Consider the following 16,413-nt stretch of genomic DNA (forward strand, 5'->3'; position numbering starts at 1 on the left):
TCAAAGAAGAGGGAAGTGTCTTCTTTTTCTTCTTTGTTGCTAAGCTTGGTCATTATAATTTTGAGTCATTCACTTTTTGGGGGGGGTGGGGCAGGGCAATGAGGGTTAAGTGACTTGCCCAAGGCCACAAAGCTAGTAAGTGTCAAGTGTCTGAGGTCGAATTTGAATTCAGGTCCTCCTGAATTCAGGCCTAGTGCTTTATCCACTGTGCCACCTAGCTGCCCCCGAGTCACTCACTTTTAATTGTTTCCATTTCCATTGCAGTCATTGTAACTTGTTTTCCGGTTGGGGGCTTACTTTGTATCAGTTCATAGGAAACACAAGGTTTTTTTATTTATTTGTTTTTGGTGAGGCAATTGGAGTTAAGTGACTTGCCCAGGGTCACACAGCTAGTAAGTGTATCCACTGCGCCACCTAGCTGCCCCTGAGCTATATATTGTTATTCAATTCCAAAACATTTATAACGAATTCATTATTTTCTGCTTTCCCCGGAATATTCAAGTTTTTTGTAGGGAACCAGGCTCTTATCACTTACCAGCCTGGCTGATTCCCTCCTTCAACGCCAGGGAGCAGCGCCTGCCAATGGCTAGAAGACGCTCCATTCGGCGACAACTCTATGGTTACTTACTCCCACAATCCCTTGAGACGGGAGGCGGGGCGGAAAAGGAAGAACACATAAAAGGCACCGCCGGAAGGGGTAAAGTTTTATAGGCGGGATTTCGGTTGGGGTAGCGGTAAGGTCTCTGTGCGCGGGGTGTTTGTTGTGTGTGAGGTGGCCGAATTTGGCGTGCAAGGATGCATGGAAGGCGAGTGAGTGAGTGTGTGTGTGTGTGTGTGTGTGTGTGTGTGTGTGTGTGTGTGTGTCTGCGTGCGTGCAAGGCCAGAATGAGTGTATGCAAGGCGAGTGTGTGCCCGCGTGCCGAGCCGGCCCTCCCTGAGCCCCTTCCCCCCCTACACTCTGATCTTATTTGATCGGGCCGCGCTCCCGCCCCGCTGGCCGGACCCGAGATGAGAAGCTCTCCTCCCGCGAAGTCCCGGCCGTCCCAGGCCGGGGCGCTGTGCGGCGAGGCCCATGCGAACAGGCGGCGGCCGCTCCCGGGCTCCCCGAGCCAGCCCCTCCGCGGGCCGCGCCGGGCCGGGCGCTCAGAAGTGATGAGTTGATCAGATAGACGAGGCGGGGCTCGCCCCTGCCCTTGAGTATCGAGGCGATTCTGATCTGAGCGAGCCAGCAGGCCTGGGGATCCCCCCCCCCCGGCTGTCAGCCCCCCCCCAACTCCTGCGGGGCCGTGAGCATCCCCCTCGTGACGTCTGGCGCGGCCTCCCGGTGGGCCGAGGAGCCCCAGTGCCAGCCCTGCCACTCCCGGCTTCGGGCCGCCTCTGCGAAATGGGAGTTTGCACTGGGTCAATGGTGGCCACCCACTCTTGGATTTGAGGATCTCCTTTTCGCGTTAAAGAATAAATAAATAGGGGGTAGCTAGGTGGCGAAGTGGATAGAGCACTGGCCCTGGAGTCAGGAGTACCTGAGTTCAAATGTGCTCTCAGGCACTTGACACTTACTAGCTGTGTGACCCTGAGCAAGTCACTTAACCCTCATTGCCCTGCAAAATAATAATAATAATAATACAATTCAGCAGGCCAGAGGAGTGCTGGAGGGATTCGGAGGACCAACCGTAGCAATTCAAGCTCCGTCACCAATTGGTTACTTGACCGTAGGCAAGTCACAGTCTCTTTGGCCTCCATTTCCTCAGCTATAAAATGAGGTGTTTGGTCTAAATGACCCCTGAAATTTCTTATAACTTTAGATATGCCTCCATTTTGATAGGTATGGTGCTTTACAATAGGCATCAGTAACAACGGATTGATTCTCAATCAGTCGGTTTTTGGGGTTGATTTATTTATTTATTTGCAGGGCAGTGAGGGTTAAGTGACTTGCCCAGAGTCACAAAGCTAGTGTCAAGTGTCTGAGGCCGGATTTGAACTCAAGTCCTCCTGAATCCAGGATGGGTGCTCTATCCACTGCGCCACCTAGCTGCCCCCAATCATTCGTTTATTAGTTGCCCACTTTAATGTTCCAGGTACCAGGGATACAGGACAAACAGAAAAGTATCTGATAGAAAGCTTACATTATATGGAGGAAACATATAAATAGGCCCCTATAAATAGGCATTCTGTGTCCCCTTCCACATATATATGTGTAAATATGCATGTATATATTACATATGTGTGTGTATATACATATATATACACACATATATATAGTGCAACACTATACAAACGTGAATAGAGGAAGTAATCATGAACTCTTGGAAATGGAGATCACCAGTGAAAGGATGTAGAAAGAAAAGCTAAGGTAAAACCTTCAGGAACACCTATACTTTAGATTGCTTTCAAACCGAATTAACATTGGTACCCAATAAAAAGATACCCAAACTTGCCTCCATCCCCAGTTGCATCTGTCCTTCAAGTCCTGTCCCTCCCCTTAATGCTTGTCTCTTTTTTACCTTTCAATTTCACTCTATCAGTCTTTGTCTTTACATAGCTTGTCCTAACCATCAAGTCACTCTTTCCCTTTCCTGTGGGCCAGAAGCACAGACAGAACATAAATTCAGCCTCCCTGGCATTACTTTCCTGGTAGAAAAATGCAAAGTGCCAGGGAAATGAAATTGCTAGCTGCTACGATGACCTAGAAACCAAAATTTTCTGAGTTCTGGATTTGACATCAGTTTGTCAAATTCAGTTAAATACTTGACTGCTATTTGAATGTTGTTCTGATTAGACTAAACTACCAATGTGAGAGATTGACAACAGCTCCGGGAACTGTCCTTCCCTTATTACTGGACTCCCACATAATTTCTACAACTGAAAGACACAAAGATGAGCTGATTAACTTGTTTGGGCAGGACAATGAGGGTTAAGTGACTTGCCCAGGGTCACACAGCTAGGAAGTATCAAGTGTCTGAGGTCAGATTTGAACTTAGGTCCTCCTGAATCCAGGGCTGGTGCTTTATCCATTGCACTACCTAGCTGCTTCCCTGATTAACTTTCTATAGCTTGTGCTGAGCTAGCCTTTCATGTGTCCCTTATTGTGTAAGTGCATTACCCAATAAGCTCCATCTCTGACCCATTAATGGTGGTACACATAGATTCAAGAGATGCCAATACAAGTACTGGATGGTATTATATAAGTTCATATTGGAGGGTGTTGCTTCTCTAACAAGTTACTAGTGTTAGTATTTCATGTTGCATAAACTGGACCCAAGGGAAATTTGGCTTTGAGTCAAGGAAGAGGTAGAAAAGAAACATCCCAGAACCTTAGGCCTAATTGGATAGGGCCAACAGAACTGCACCAAGGGGTGCATCCTCAGATCCCTAAAGAAATCCCCAATTATTCATGATTGGGGAAGAAATATTGTGAACTCTTGGAGTTTATGTTTAAGACCACCTGATGGGAGTGGATTTTCAGAGCCACAAAAAGCTATGATTAAGTTACAAGGTTGTTTTTCAGTCATTTCTGACTCTTCATGGCCCCATTTGGAGTTGTCTTGGCAATGTGTTTTTGCCATTTCCTTCTTTGAACTCAGAAAGATGAGTCTTCCTGACTCCAGGCTCAGAACTCTCCACTGTGCCACCCAGCTGCCCCTGCTCAAACCTTTCCTCTTCCATTCCACATCCATGAGTTGTTTGTTTGTTTGACATTTGCAGCTTTTTCAATAATGAGAAAATCCTGGCTTGGGTTTGTTTTTGACTCTGGGGAAAGTTCCCCACATTTTGTAGTATCCAGATGGTAAGCTTCTCCCCTCCCTGAATCCTGGGAAACATCAGATACCTTCAAAGGTTTCATCTGAACACAAATTTATTTAATGGAGGTGAGTGGTGGGAGGAGGGGCTAGCAGATGACAGAGGCTCTGCTTGGGTTACTTATGTGGGCAATAGTAAGACTAGGTGGAGAAGAAGCCACCGTCGTTCTTGCGGGAGTAGCCACCATTGGTGGCTGCATTGTGAGGGGCCACTGCAGAGAAATGAAACACAAGAGTTAGTAAACTGATGCTCAAGTCAGTTACCCATCAATACCCTTGTCACCCCTGAGGTTTCAGTGCATTGTTGGAGACTTCTGTTTCACGGTTCAGGAAGCAGCCACGTAAAGGGGTAGCAGTACCTTGCAGAAATAGTAACGCTTTCCCCTGCTGTAGAAGTAGGGGCTGCTGTCTCCTGTTCTCATACTGTGCCCATTACTCCTGGAAACTGCCTTCAAGGCTAATTTTCTGTGTAGCCATTTGTCTCCTTGGGCTAGGCTGAGCCACCCATATACTCTCCAGAGGGGATTTTCCCCACTAGGTGGCACCACCAGGCACTACCAGCTCCCTAAATATCTGCATCACTGCAGTCCACAAGCACTCTCCACATACACCCCCCCCCCCAGTTATCAGCCAGCCTCACCTATGGTCCCTTGGACACTGTGGATTGAGTCCTTCTTGGGGTTGACCCAGTGCCTCATCATTGCTCGAGTAGTTATGGGAGGTAGAGGAGGAGGAGGCAGTATCTCATCTGGGTACTGGAATTTGACGGCTCTGGAACAAAGCAGGGAAGGAAGCCAGGGAATACAGCAAGATTCCAAAGCTGACTTCCCAGAAGTTCACGGTTCATGGGGTCAGTCTTTTTCTTAAACTCCAAAATCACTTTAAACTGTGATTAAAAACACATTTACAGGGGCAGCTAGGTGGCACAGTGGATAGAGCACTGGCCCTGGATTCAGGAGGACCTGAGTTCAAATCCAGCCTCAGATGATTGACACTAGCTGTGTGACCCTGGGCAAATCACTTAACCCCAACTGCCTCACCAAAACAAAACAAAACAAAACACATTTACACAGCACCTTCATGCTTGTAAAGCATTTTTGCATACATTTTCTCATTTGACCCTGTGAAATAAACTTCAAGGATTTCCATCCTCCTAACCAGATGAGGAATATGAGGAACTGAGGCAGGGTGAAGTAGTAGATAGAGCAGTGACCTTGGAGTCAGAAAATCTGGTTTTCAATACTATCTAAGGCACTCACCAACTGTGATCCTGGACAAGTCATTTACCTTCTCTTGGTCTTGGTTTTCCCAGATGTAAAATGAGGACGTTGGACTCAATGACTTCTCAGTTCCTTCCCCTCCAAACCTCTGACTCACTTAGGTTCATACAACCAGTAAGTGGAAGAGGAAGTGAGGCAGAGTGGGTGAGGCAGGATTTGGAGTCAGGAAGATCTGGATTCAAATCCTGGGGATCTAAATCTTAATTTTCTTTGGGGGAAAAACTAAGAACAGTCTTAGTATAGTGGAAAGAAATGTGCTCTGAATGTTAAAGGTCTGTATAAATGAAATGATCATTATTTATTCAGGTTAGGTCAGCCCAAAGCCAGAGAAAAGTAATTTGCAGTCCTATGTATCTTGACTGAGCTTATGTGTTCCAACTGATGCAGAAAAACTGGGAAAACTGATTGGAATTGATTCCAAGGGTATTTCTGCTGAGCACCTGGAGTGGGCTAGTGTATAGAGATATTTAGCAAGGGAGGGTACAGAGGGATTTAGATATTTATTGAAAAAACAAAAAGTTTATATCAGGTGTGTGTATACACACATACAATGTACATATACAAAAATACAAAATATACTTGTATATATAATGTAAATAAGAATATTAATTTTTTTCAAGCCAACAATTTACCTTATGTGATCCTACTGCAGAAGTAGTGTGGTCTTAAGAATAGGACTACTAGACTTGGAGTCAGAATGTTCTAGGTTCAAATTCTCTTTATAATACTTAATGTGATCTGGGCTTCAGTTGACTTCCCTAGGATTTATTTACTAAGTCATAGAAGGGTTGCAGCCTGCCAGGAGTTCCTGAGGTTGAAGAAGTCAGCTCTTTCCTGAATATTTGGCATAATCATACTGTAATATTGAAGTGAGAAGGTGGTAGGTAGATTCAGCAAACAAGCTCAGGGCTACACTCCTCCCCTTAAAGTACTGACTGCTCTGATTAGAATTCACCGTCTAATCCACTTACCCATGGGTATCATTGATGGTCTCCTGATGGACCAGAGCCTGTGCCTTGTCCTGAAACAATCCAGTATGGTGGTTGTACAAGGAGGTTATTCGGAAATCCAAGTCATCCAAGGGGATCTGCAATGGAGGCCAGGACAATCATTTATAGGTCCTTTGTTCTTGCCAAGCTCTGTTTCTCTTTACTCCTCCCCCAAAGAGCTCAGTAGAGACTCTACCTAGGCTGAAACCCCAGAGCAAGTCCTTATACAAGGTGTCCCAAAAGTCCTAGTGCAGCCTGAAGTTCTAATAGCTTAAAAGCTGGTGCTTTGAAGTCTAATAGATCAAGGCTGCACTAAGACTTTTGGGGCATACACCATAAAAGGCACTCCTCAGTGCTTAACAGAATGATCCCTTAACTATTGCCAAGTGTGATTTGCTGATTTAGATGGGATTTAGATTTAGATTATCATTCTCTTTTCTATTCAAGACCCCCTGAGAAGATTTTATAATTGACTTGTACTATGTGAGATCAATATTTATCCATCCCATGGTTAGGCTTCTCTTGTATTTCAGCCAATGGAAAGTGGGAAGCCCACAGAGACACAGTGACTTGGTCAAGGTGAACCAGAGCAAAAGAACAGAACCTACTCTTGGTGGTTCTTTTGCCAGAGACCCCAGAATGGGGCAGGAGACTTCTGGATAACTTTTTGGTAGACCTTTAGATTAGAGATACAAGGAAGGAGATCAAAGTCTGACCCCGTTTCTTTAAAAACTGTTCTCCTAATGCTACCAGGACAGGAAGAAATGGATTCTTAGTTCTCTGTACCTCTGGGTCATAGAAATAGACATCCCGTCTGATACTGGCAACCGTGGTAGTTGCATGCAGTCGGTTCCAAGGATCCTGCTGCTGGATAATATGGGTCGGGCTCGTGTAGGGGGCTTTCTGAAAGACACAAATTACAGCCATCACAGGGTTATATCTTGATGGTTTTCATGATGACTGTCCACTTGTTCCTCTGCATCCAGAAGCAGCATCTTGAGAGTTGAATATAGGATGACAGCTGTTGCCAGAATCTTGACCTTTGAATGTTACAAGCCTTGATAACTGGCAGAATGATGGTTATCATCCAGTGAGATAGGGAAGTCACAAGGAGATGGATGTTTGGTAGTAAGGTGAGTTTCAAGTTAGAGATATTGAGATTGGGAGTGACTATCCAAGTGTAGATTCGTTAGTAGTGTGATGTAGATACTTGTCTAGAGTTTGGAAGGGGGTGTCTAGAGATGCAGATTTAGGATTCAGCTGCAAAAAGGTGATATTTGAAGCCATGGGAGTGGTTGAGCTTTCCCAAAGAGGAGAGACTAAAAAAAGAAAAGATAAGAAGGAAGAAATTCATGCAGAAGTTGGAAGACCAAACAAGAAGTGGTAAGAGAGGCAGGGAAATCAGGATAATTTGTCACAGAGGCAAAGGAAGAAAATGTTTTTTAAATGATGGGGCTGGTCAACCAGTGTCATTATATAGAGGTGTCAAAGAGAATAAAAAATCTCATGGGATATGGAAGAAAAAAACTTTTATGGAAACATGAAAACATATCTATTACCCTTACTACAGGTAAAACCCCATTACCTTATTGGAGCTAATGTAATTACACTAAAACTAAGTATATCATATGGTCATGCAGTTATTTCAATACCTGCTCTTTACCTCTCCAGAGCAAAAGTTTTTGATTGTGAGCTGTATACCCTACAAGCATTAGGGGACAGAAAATAAAGCTCTTTGTTTTTTTTGTTATAAAGTAGTGATTATTCCAATTTCTCTTATCCTTCCCCACTTCAAGCATTCCAATCACTTAAACAAGAAACATTTTTTTAATTCCCCAATAGTACCATGTATGTCGTTGGTGCTTACTTTGAATTCAAATTGGCTACTCTATTTGAAACACTGTTCTAGAGCTGAGGATGCAAAGACAGACACTGTTCCTGTTCTCAAGGATCTCAGGGTCTGATGGGGAAGGGGGAAGAAAAGTACACAAATATTTAATATACTAGGGTGTATGAAAAAATGCAAAAGAAAAGTCTTTGCAGAGTCCTTTGAAAAATCAAGGGCCTTGACAAATATTTGTGGTTGCTATAACATATTTTAAAAATCCAGGAGTTTGGAAGGAGTAAGGGGTGGTATTGAAAATACATGTATGACTCTCCTAGACTATTTTAGATCACTTCCTTTCCTGGCACACCACCTTTCACTCCAAATGACTCAAGGCTGAAGTGATAGAATACTGGGGGGGGGGGAACCTTAGGGAAACGCAGTTAATTTAAAGTTATATTGCTTTAAAAAGGACCTTGCTCACTTTGGGATACTAAGATCTATTGTTACCCAGGAGCACACCTCCTGGGTACCCCATGAACCTATCAATTCCCAAAAGCCTACATAGGAAGACAAAGACCTTGATAGTTTCCTTACAGTCTAACAGTAGTGGGCATTTAGTTATAAATAAGCTTCCTGTAGGGCCCTCCAGGATGAGTGTATGGCTTTCCTGATGTTATACAGCTGGTCAATTGTCTGAGCAAGGACTCGAACCCATGTCTTCAGATTCGAAATCTTGTGTTCTTCCTCCCTGTGTTCGTTCGCCCACAAGTGTCTCTGTCTTGTAGAAAGGAAATGAAGCAATCCTCCCCGTTCCCTAGAGATATACCTGGGAGTCCCTTTTGCCCACGTAGGTATCTTCGCTCTCGTACTTGGGGGTCTGTATGGGGTCTCGAGTAGGCGGCATAGTGGGAAGCGAACTCCGTCTAGGGGCGCAGAACCAGCAACACTAGCAAAAGATCTGGAGCGCAGCTTCTTTGGAATCCTATGTCCAGGTTGCTAGGCGACATCCCGCCTCCTCTGTGACTAGGGAGGCCTCTAGCGGCAGGATTCGAGTTCGTCTAAGTAAAGACACGTAGCGTCGAGGAAAGGCTTTGCAACGTGGGGGTTGGGTTAGCGTTATTTTTCAATGGTGTCCGACTGATCGTGACCCCATTTGAAGTTTTCTTGGCAAAGATACTGGAGTGGTTTGCCGTTTTCTTATCTAGCTCATTTTACAGATGAGGAAACTGAATCAAATAGGGTTTAAGTGGTTTGCCCAAGGTCGCACAGCTAGTTAAGTGTTTGAGGGTAACATTTGAACTCGGGTCTTCCGGACTCCAGGCCCGGTTCTCTGTACTGCGCCGGGTTAGGGAACAGCGTTGCAAAGGAAACCCACAGCTTTCCAGGAAGCTCCAGGAAAGAACTTTCCTTACATGGAGAATACACGGCTTTTTTTTTTTCCTTTGGAAAAAAGTCATAAAAAGTGGTGTGGAGAATTACTTCCTCCATGTAGTAGGAAAATGACATTTCTACCCTTGGCAAAACTATTGAGGAATTCGACATAAATTGCTCTTCTTTCTTTAGCGTTGTAAGATCAGCAAAGCACTTTTCCCAATAACCCTGTGAGGTGGGCAGTGCCACTATTCTTATCCCCAAATGGGCATGGGGAAACCGATTCAGACAGGGTAAGTGACTTGCCTATGGCCATATAGTGAATATTAGAGCCACAATTCAGATGAATAAATGAATAAAACATTTTGTTAAGTTTGCTGCATGGGGGCAGCTAGGTGGCAGTGGATAGAGCACTGGCCTTGGATTCAGGAGGACCTGAGTTCAAATCCAGCCTCAGACACTTGACACTTACTAGCTGTGTGACCCTGGGCAAGTCACTTAACCCTAATTGCCTCACCAAAAAAAAAAAAAACCCAACCAAACAAACACATGTGCAGCATGTACACGGTATACAAAAAGAAAAGCAAGGCAGTCTCTGCCTTCAAACAGCTAACCTCACGGAGTAGGCAGCACATATGAAAGATTTGTCAGATGGAACGCTAAGGTGATCCTTGCAGTTCATCGGCAAAGCAGGTTGTAATGCCCCTTCTTTCATGTCATTTCCACTGATAAAATCATAGGTTTCTAATGCTGAACCACTGGACCATGACAAAGACTTTGGAGACAAAAACTATCTATCTTGTAGCACCTGCATGAGCAGTTGACAGGATGCGTCTTCACAAGCGTGCCTTCCGAGGATGCAGGCACTGAGCTGGAAGCAATACTATTCCCATGACTCTTGGTTGAATTCAGAGTCCTGGGCTGGCTCCATCAGGATCCTAGAGAAGATAGTGGTCAAGATAGTGGTTGTGGTTGTTTGACTAGTCTGGCACAGGCTGCCACCTGTCTCTCCCCCAAGGTCTCCGCCCAAGGACTACCACCCTTGCGCTCTTGTTCTCCTAAGGGCAGAGGGATTTATTCGCACTGGAAAGTGTCTTGTGTATTGGAAGCGTAGAGGGGCTGCTTGGAACTGGACCTGTGATTTCACAAATGGTATAATTATAACACTTAGATAAATCTTAGTTATTATTATGGGTATGGGGAAATTGGAGCAAAGAAATTCTCTCTACTAAGACCGATCGGCCGCTGGTGCTCTGTAACTCCTAGTCGCAGAAGGTTAGTTGCCTGGAGCCGGGAGAGAGTCACAAAGCCACACGTGACACAGACTAGACTTCAGCGTAGGTCTTCTTGACACTACACCAGGTATTTCGCAAATGCTGGCTCTTACTTCTTCCCCGTTTCTCTCCCCTGGCACACACTTCTGCTTAAACTCTGGCAAACCAGACAAAACTAGCACCAGTTAGCAAGCATACCTCCTAACCGAAGGAGAGGGTCTGCTTTTGGAATGAAGGAAAGAAGACAAAATAGGGAAATACATTACACAGGCAGCCGCATTAAAAACAAAACCAAAATGATGCACCTGGACCATAAGCCACGGTAATTTTTTTTTAATGTCTCAAGTTCCATTTACACGCGCAGTTGCCGTGTCTGTTGAGCCGTTTCACCCCTCCAGCGCGCGCCCTCCCACGCGGTGCACTTGCCGGGGCTGTAGCTTCCGCGGCTGCTGCTGCCATGGCTACGGGCAGGTGAGCGGCGAAGGCGCCGCGCGTGGTCCCTTCCCCACCCGCGCGAAAGGGAGGAGGAGGCGGTTGCCAAGACGACGCCAGTAGACGGAGGAGAGGGGGAAGGTGGAAGGAGGAGGATGGGCGGCCCTCGGCTAGCTGCAGGGAGGTGACTGAGGCGAGCCCAACCCCTTGCATCCTCCCCGCTCGTGCCTCCCTCCCCGTTCTGCTTCCTTCTGCCGGCAGAAGTGGTGGCAGCGGCAGCAGCACCTGAGGCTGCTCTCTCTCCTGGCTGCGCTATGGCTAGAGCTGGAGCTGGGAGCAGCCTCCATCCTTCTGCCAGAGACTGGGAGAGAAATGAGAGGCCTCCTTCTGTATTCCTACTGCTGCTGCTGCTCTGGGCTGGGGCTGCTTTCCAGGTGTCTCAGGGAACCGACCTTCACGCCTGCAAAGAGGTACCATCGCCTCCTCCCCCCTCCCCATAGCCAGAGAGGAAGAGTCAGGTGGAGACTTCTTGGGGCCAAGGCACCAGCCAGTTTCAGAGGCCCAAAGAGTTTGGGTTCCTGCGGGGAGGGAGGGAAGGTGGGACAGACTGGCGTCATAGAAATGTCAAACCCCTAGAGGTCTTAGGAAATAGAACATCTTCACCCTTTGGGTGTCCAACCTCGGCTGGTCAGTTGCTCAGGAGTAGAGGAGCCTGGGTTACTGGAGCAGGAGAGAATGGAAGGAAAAAAATGTCCTTCATCTGGAAAGTAGGGGAAAATAATCAGAGTGGTTCAAAACAAAGGGCTAAAAATATGATGGAGCCTCAGAAAGAAGAGGGGTGAAGTGATAGGAGAATGGAGTTAGGAAAGTGGAGGGAAGAAGGCAGAGTGAACTAGTTGATCAGTTTACATTTTTCAAGGGAAGAATTGGGGTGAAGGGGAGAGAAAGAAGAACCCCCCCCCATCACTCTTCCCTCAAGATTAAATCCAGTAACTTTTCAGAGAGGATCTTTCCTCTCTGTAGCTTTTAAAGGGAGAAACATGCTTTGTTTTACATCTGGCCAGGATACTGTTTCCTTCCAGATAGTTCTTTGAGTTCTTCCAGCATATTCTCCCTCAGTCAATCCCTACACCTTTTCTGGATTTCTGAATTTGCCCGAAAGCTGGATTTTCCAGATATTTCTGGGATGTTGATAGCACAAATTACAATTTAGTGCCTCGTGACCAATTAACTCACTTGAAATACTTTTTTTTTTTTTTGTGGTATAGAAATAGCTAATGATGTTAGAAGTGGCAAAACTTCTTGAGCTTCTACAATAGTGAAATGACAGGATGATTTTGGTTCTCCTCCGTGTAACTTTTCCTAACCATATGGCACAGTTAGTAACAGTATTTACAGCATTAGGAGAGACACAATAGACATTATTACTCTGTAATCTCTGTGAAAATGTTAACTATTTCCAAACAGGTCAGGTTCCAAATTGCAAAAATAATTGCAAATCCCCAATCCGGCATAATATTTTATGAAACTTTTTTGTTTATTTGCCAGGGATCATTGGTTAGACAAAAAAAGGGCACTTGAGGTTTCATTCCAGCTTTTGAGAGTTTGTAGGTCTCCTGGTCAGGCCATGGAGAGCAAGTTGAGTTTGAAATGGATTTTTAAATGAATGAATGTGCTATCCTTCACATGTTTCATTATCCTCAGGATCCAATATAAACTACTCTGGCACTTAAAGCTCTCTATAACCTTGCTCCCTTCTACCTTTTTAGGTGTTGTAAGCTTTATTCACCCCTACCATTTCCACGGTGCACCTATTCTATCCTGCTTGCTGCTCCTCTCAAAATACATTCCATCTCCTGTTCTTCAGGCTGTCCCCTCCCTTCTGCCTCAGTTTCAGGGGCTTCATTTGTTACTCAAATTCAGTACCTCAAATTCCACCTTCTGCAGATCTTTCTCTGTTCTCCCTGATTCTAGTCCCTTCTCTTCAGAGATGATCTTCCATCCATTTTGTATATATTTAATATGTGCCTGCTTATTTACATACTGTCTTCCCCATTAGGATGTATGCTCCTTGAAAGAGGGGACCGTGTTTTAGTCTCTCTTTGTATACTCAGCATTTAGGTAGCACAATGTCAGGCACACAGTAAGAACTTAACAACTGTTTTTGACTGATATTTGAAGATGATACTACTAGCACATCAGTTTGATATAGAGTTTGATTTGCTTTCCCAGTAATGGTCAAGGATTTCAGTCAGCTATCATACTCTCACAAGGTACACAACTAGAGACCTACAGCAATACATCTTAAAGGGAGCTAGCTATTAGTAGACTGTTCAATGACTGCAAAAAATGAGTGAGCTTTTTGGCTCATAGGGATCAGATACCCAACTTAATTAAGCCTTAGTTGCAGTGTGTGCTAACCAACTTAGCCAACAAGGCCAGACAACTCTTTTAGCTAGAAATCAAACCTGGGAGCTCTGGAGTGGAAGGCAAGAGTTCTACTACTGAATTAACAATTCCCATTAGAATGTTTGCAAGCTACGAGAAAATGAGAAGAGTTTAATAACAAATGATTTCATCACGATCGGTGGAGGAAATTAATTTTTGGGAATTCAAACTGTTACCTTTAAATTAGTAATATCTGTCTAAACAAGTGTCCACGATGTTATCAAAACAATAAAATACAGGCAATCTTTTGCTATCTGAATTTGCTATGTGAATTTAGACTCCCCTGCTCCGTTCTTGAAGCCATCTAGTTTTATTTCCCCTTGACTATGTTAGACCATGGTCTAGCCCTGTGAACTTGTGAGACAGGCTACTGAAACTGGCAGCCAGCACAGCATTGTTTGCACACACCTTCTCCAAACAATGACCAACAAATCAACTGACACTCCAAGAATCCACCTCAAGGAAGGAAATAAATTCACCTCATTTATAGTCTTAATGTAGGGGATTTGATCTAGATCCTGGAGAACTCTGGATTCCTAAATCATACCCATAATATAACATAATCTTAGGGAAGGGAAATTTACGTCCAGCTTGACTAGACCATTTCAGTTTTAAGATTTTCATTTGGACTTGTGATAAACCCATACTGGAGAATTCAGCCCAAGATATTTTCTAATAGGAAATATTTTCTGGCCAAGGGCTACAGGCCCATGCAAAACGATAGCATTTAATAACAAGCAAGCATTTAGACAATGTTGGAAACACCCTATATGCATTTGCATTTGCATTTGTGCCGTGAAATAATCGAATGAGGCAAGTCCTTTTTATTGGCATTCTAACTGCTTCTAACCCTTCTGACAATTGCTGCTGACGTTTCCTTGGTTCCTGAGAGCCAAGGCAATACCCTTGGGATCTAATAAGGCAAAAGAAACACTGGATCACTCGGTTAGTTGGGGCAGAGGTGGCAGGATGAGTGTGAGCTCTTGACTCTCAAATGTCTGTTGAGGTTTGAAAGATTTGTTCCTAGATTTGCCACTGTCAGTGTCAACAGCAAAACAAAACATCCTATTTTGATGTTTATTTTTAAATTAACCATTTCATGGCCCCTGAGCTAGTGCTGGCTCAGTGCCGACTGATTCCTGATGGAGTATTTCTTGTGATAGCAGCATATCTCCATTAAAGAATATAGGAGTAGAAAAACTGTCTTTGATCTGAACTTTGTCCAGAAACCAGGAGCTATGGATGCCAGATGTGTGGTTTCCTTTATCTCTCTTTTTTGTTTTTAAATTTTTTGGGGTTTTTTTTGTGTGTTATGACTTGCTTTTTTTGTTTCTTTTCTTTTTTGCGGGGCAATGAGGGTCAAGTGACTTGTCCAGGGTCACACAGCTAGTGTCAGGTGTCTGAGGCCACATTTGAACTCAGGTCCTCCTGAATCCAGGGCTAGTGCTTTATCCACTGCGCCACCTAGCTGCCCCTTCCTTTATCTCTTTTAAAGGAACCTCCTAGATTTATTGAAGAGAAGAAGCCCCTAGGGGAAAAATGATTCTAATACATGAAACTCAATTTTAGCTGAAGAACCCTTACTAGCTCCAAGTTACTTCCTTAGTACTTACACTTATCAATAGTCTCATTGACAAGGTACTCTCTTCAGTGGTGCAGACTGCAACTTTTTCATACCTCACCCTTGCTGACTGTTGTCCGAGTCCTCCAATAAATCCTCCATGGGGGGCCCACCCAACATGCTAGGAGCCTTTCTCAAGGTCTTTTAATATTCCATGGGTTACAGTGCCCTATTTGTGCTGTCTAGCTATTATCCTTTACTCTTTAATACATGACTGCCCTTATTTTCTTATCACATCTTTTGGAAAGATGTCTTTGACCCATTTCTTATTTGCATCTTGTTTATTATTGTTTATACACCCACCATGCACCTCTCCATTGCCCTTTGGGTTGCCTGCAATTTTGACTCATTGGACACTTTAATGTTTTGTAATTTGCAACCAGATAGCATCTCTGGAAGGATAATAGTGTTAAAAAAAAAGATAGGTGTTTGTTTCAGGATAATCCCTGTTCAATTTAAAAAAACAAAACAGCAAACTTTTAAATACCAAATGGCTAAAAACAAACAAACAAATAAATAATAAAAAATTTTTGGAAAGGAAAAAAAAGTTTAAAATACAAATGGTTAATAGTCATCATTCTATTCTTATGAAACAATCATTTTTAAAAATCATTATTCATTCATTTCCTCAATAAATATTTGAACATCTACTATATGGTAGTCACTCCTTCAAGTTATCAGCTAAAGTCCCACCTCCTGCAAGAAACCATTTCCAGGACTCAGCATTTCCTTCAGTCAGTCCTCATATGACATGAACTGAATAATTCAAGTCATTTCTCTTTCTGATTGCTCTCCACTGGATGCCCTCTAGTTTATCAACAGCCTTCCTAAAATTTGGTGCTGAGAACTGAACACAGTATCCTAGAATTGGTCTGCCCAGGGCAAAATAAGGCAGAACCCTCACCTCCTGTCATTCTTGTAAGCAATGACTCTCAATGCTCTATATTGCACTGCTGACTCGTTGAACTTGTGGTCCACTAATACCACTAGATCTCTTTCAGGCAAAATATTTTTGTGTTTGATTTTTGCGGGGCAATGGGGGTTAAGTGACTTGCCCAGGGTCACACAGTTAGTAAGTGTCAAGTGTCTGAGGCCGGATTTAAACTCAGGTACTCCTGAATCCAGGGCCATGCTTTATCCACTGCACCACCTAGCTGCCCCCTCAGGCAAATTATTAACTAGCCATTTCTCCCCTATGTTGTGCTTGTGAAGTTTTTGTTTGTGTGTAAACCAAATTTACACTTATCCATCTAAAATTTCATCTTACTAATTTGGGCCCAGTGTACTAACCCATAAAGATCTTTCTGAGTCTTGACCATATCCTCCATTGTGTTACCTCTATCTTCTAGCTTTAATAGATATTCATGCTATCT

At 44.0% G+C, this 16,413-nt stretch overlaps 2 protein-coding genes and 1 non-coding gene across 3 annotated transcripts in view; 2 read left to right on the top strand and 1 right to left on the bottom strand.

Annotated features, from left to right (window-relative positions):
• Nucleotides 1-808: 808 nt before the first annotated feature.
• On the top strand, nucleotides 809-1,220 carry LOC122727184. Its single transcript, XR_006353122.1, has one exon.
• A 2,661-nt stretch (nucleotides 1,221-3,881) lies between these two features.
• CFAP276 (cilia and flagella associated protein 276) lies at nucleotides 3,882-8,885 on the bottom strand. Its single transcript, XM_043963865.1, has 5 exons — nucleotides 8,721-8,885; nucleotides 6,853-6,969; nucleotides 6,049-6,164; nucleotides 4,438-4,568; nucleotides 3,882-4,009 (listed from the first exon to the last, which is right to left on the bottom strand). The coding sequence occupies exons 1-5, from the start codon at nucleotides 8,796-8,798 to the stop codon at nucleotides 3,939-3,941; spliced, it is 513 nt and encodes a 170-aa protein (XP_043819800.1). The 5' UTR covers nucleotides 8,799-8,885; the 3' UTR covers nucleotides 3,882-3,938.
• Nucleotides 8,886-10,996: 2,111 nt separating this feature from the next.
• Nucleotides 10,997-16,413, top strand: part of ELAPOR1 (endosome-lysosome associated apoptosis and autophagy regulator 1) — a 114,416-nt gene continuing 108,999 nt past the window's right edge. The window contains 1 exon segment of the mRNA XM_043963885.1: nucleotides 10,997-11,441. Coding sequence (XP_043819820.1) covers nucleotides 11,286-11,441 — 156 coding nt within the window. The 5' untranslated portion in view covers nucleotides 10,997-11,285.

The sequence above is a fragment of the Dromiciops gliroides genome, chromosome 4 (assembly GCF_019393635.1).
Source record: "Dromiciops gliroides isolate mDroGli1 chromosome 4, mDroGli1.pri, whole genome shotgun sequence".
In the NCBI taxonomy this organism is placed as follows: domain Eukaryota; kingdom Metazoa; phylum Chordata; class Mammalia; order Microbiotheria; family Microbiotheriidae; genus Dromiciops; species Dromiciops gliroides.

Coding starts and splice junctions, on each gene's coding strand:
- CFAP276 (XM_043963865.1), bottom strand. CDS start 8,798: ATGCCGCCTACTCGAGACCCCATACAGACCCCCAAGTACGAGAGCGAA. Junction 6,165..6,852: donor TCTATTTCTATGACCCAGAG/GTACAGAGAACT, acceptor CCTCCATTGCAG/ATCCCCTTGGATGACTTGGA. Junction 4,010..4,437: donor CAGTGTCCAAGGGACCATAG/GTGAGGCTGGCT, acceptor ATTTCTCTGCAG/TGGCCCCTCACAATGCAGCC.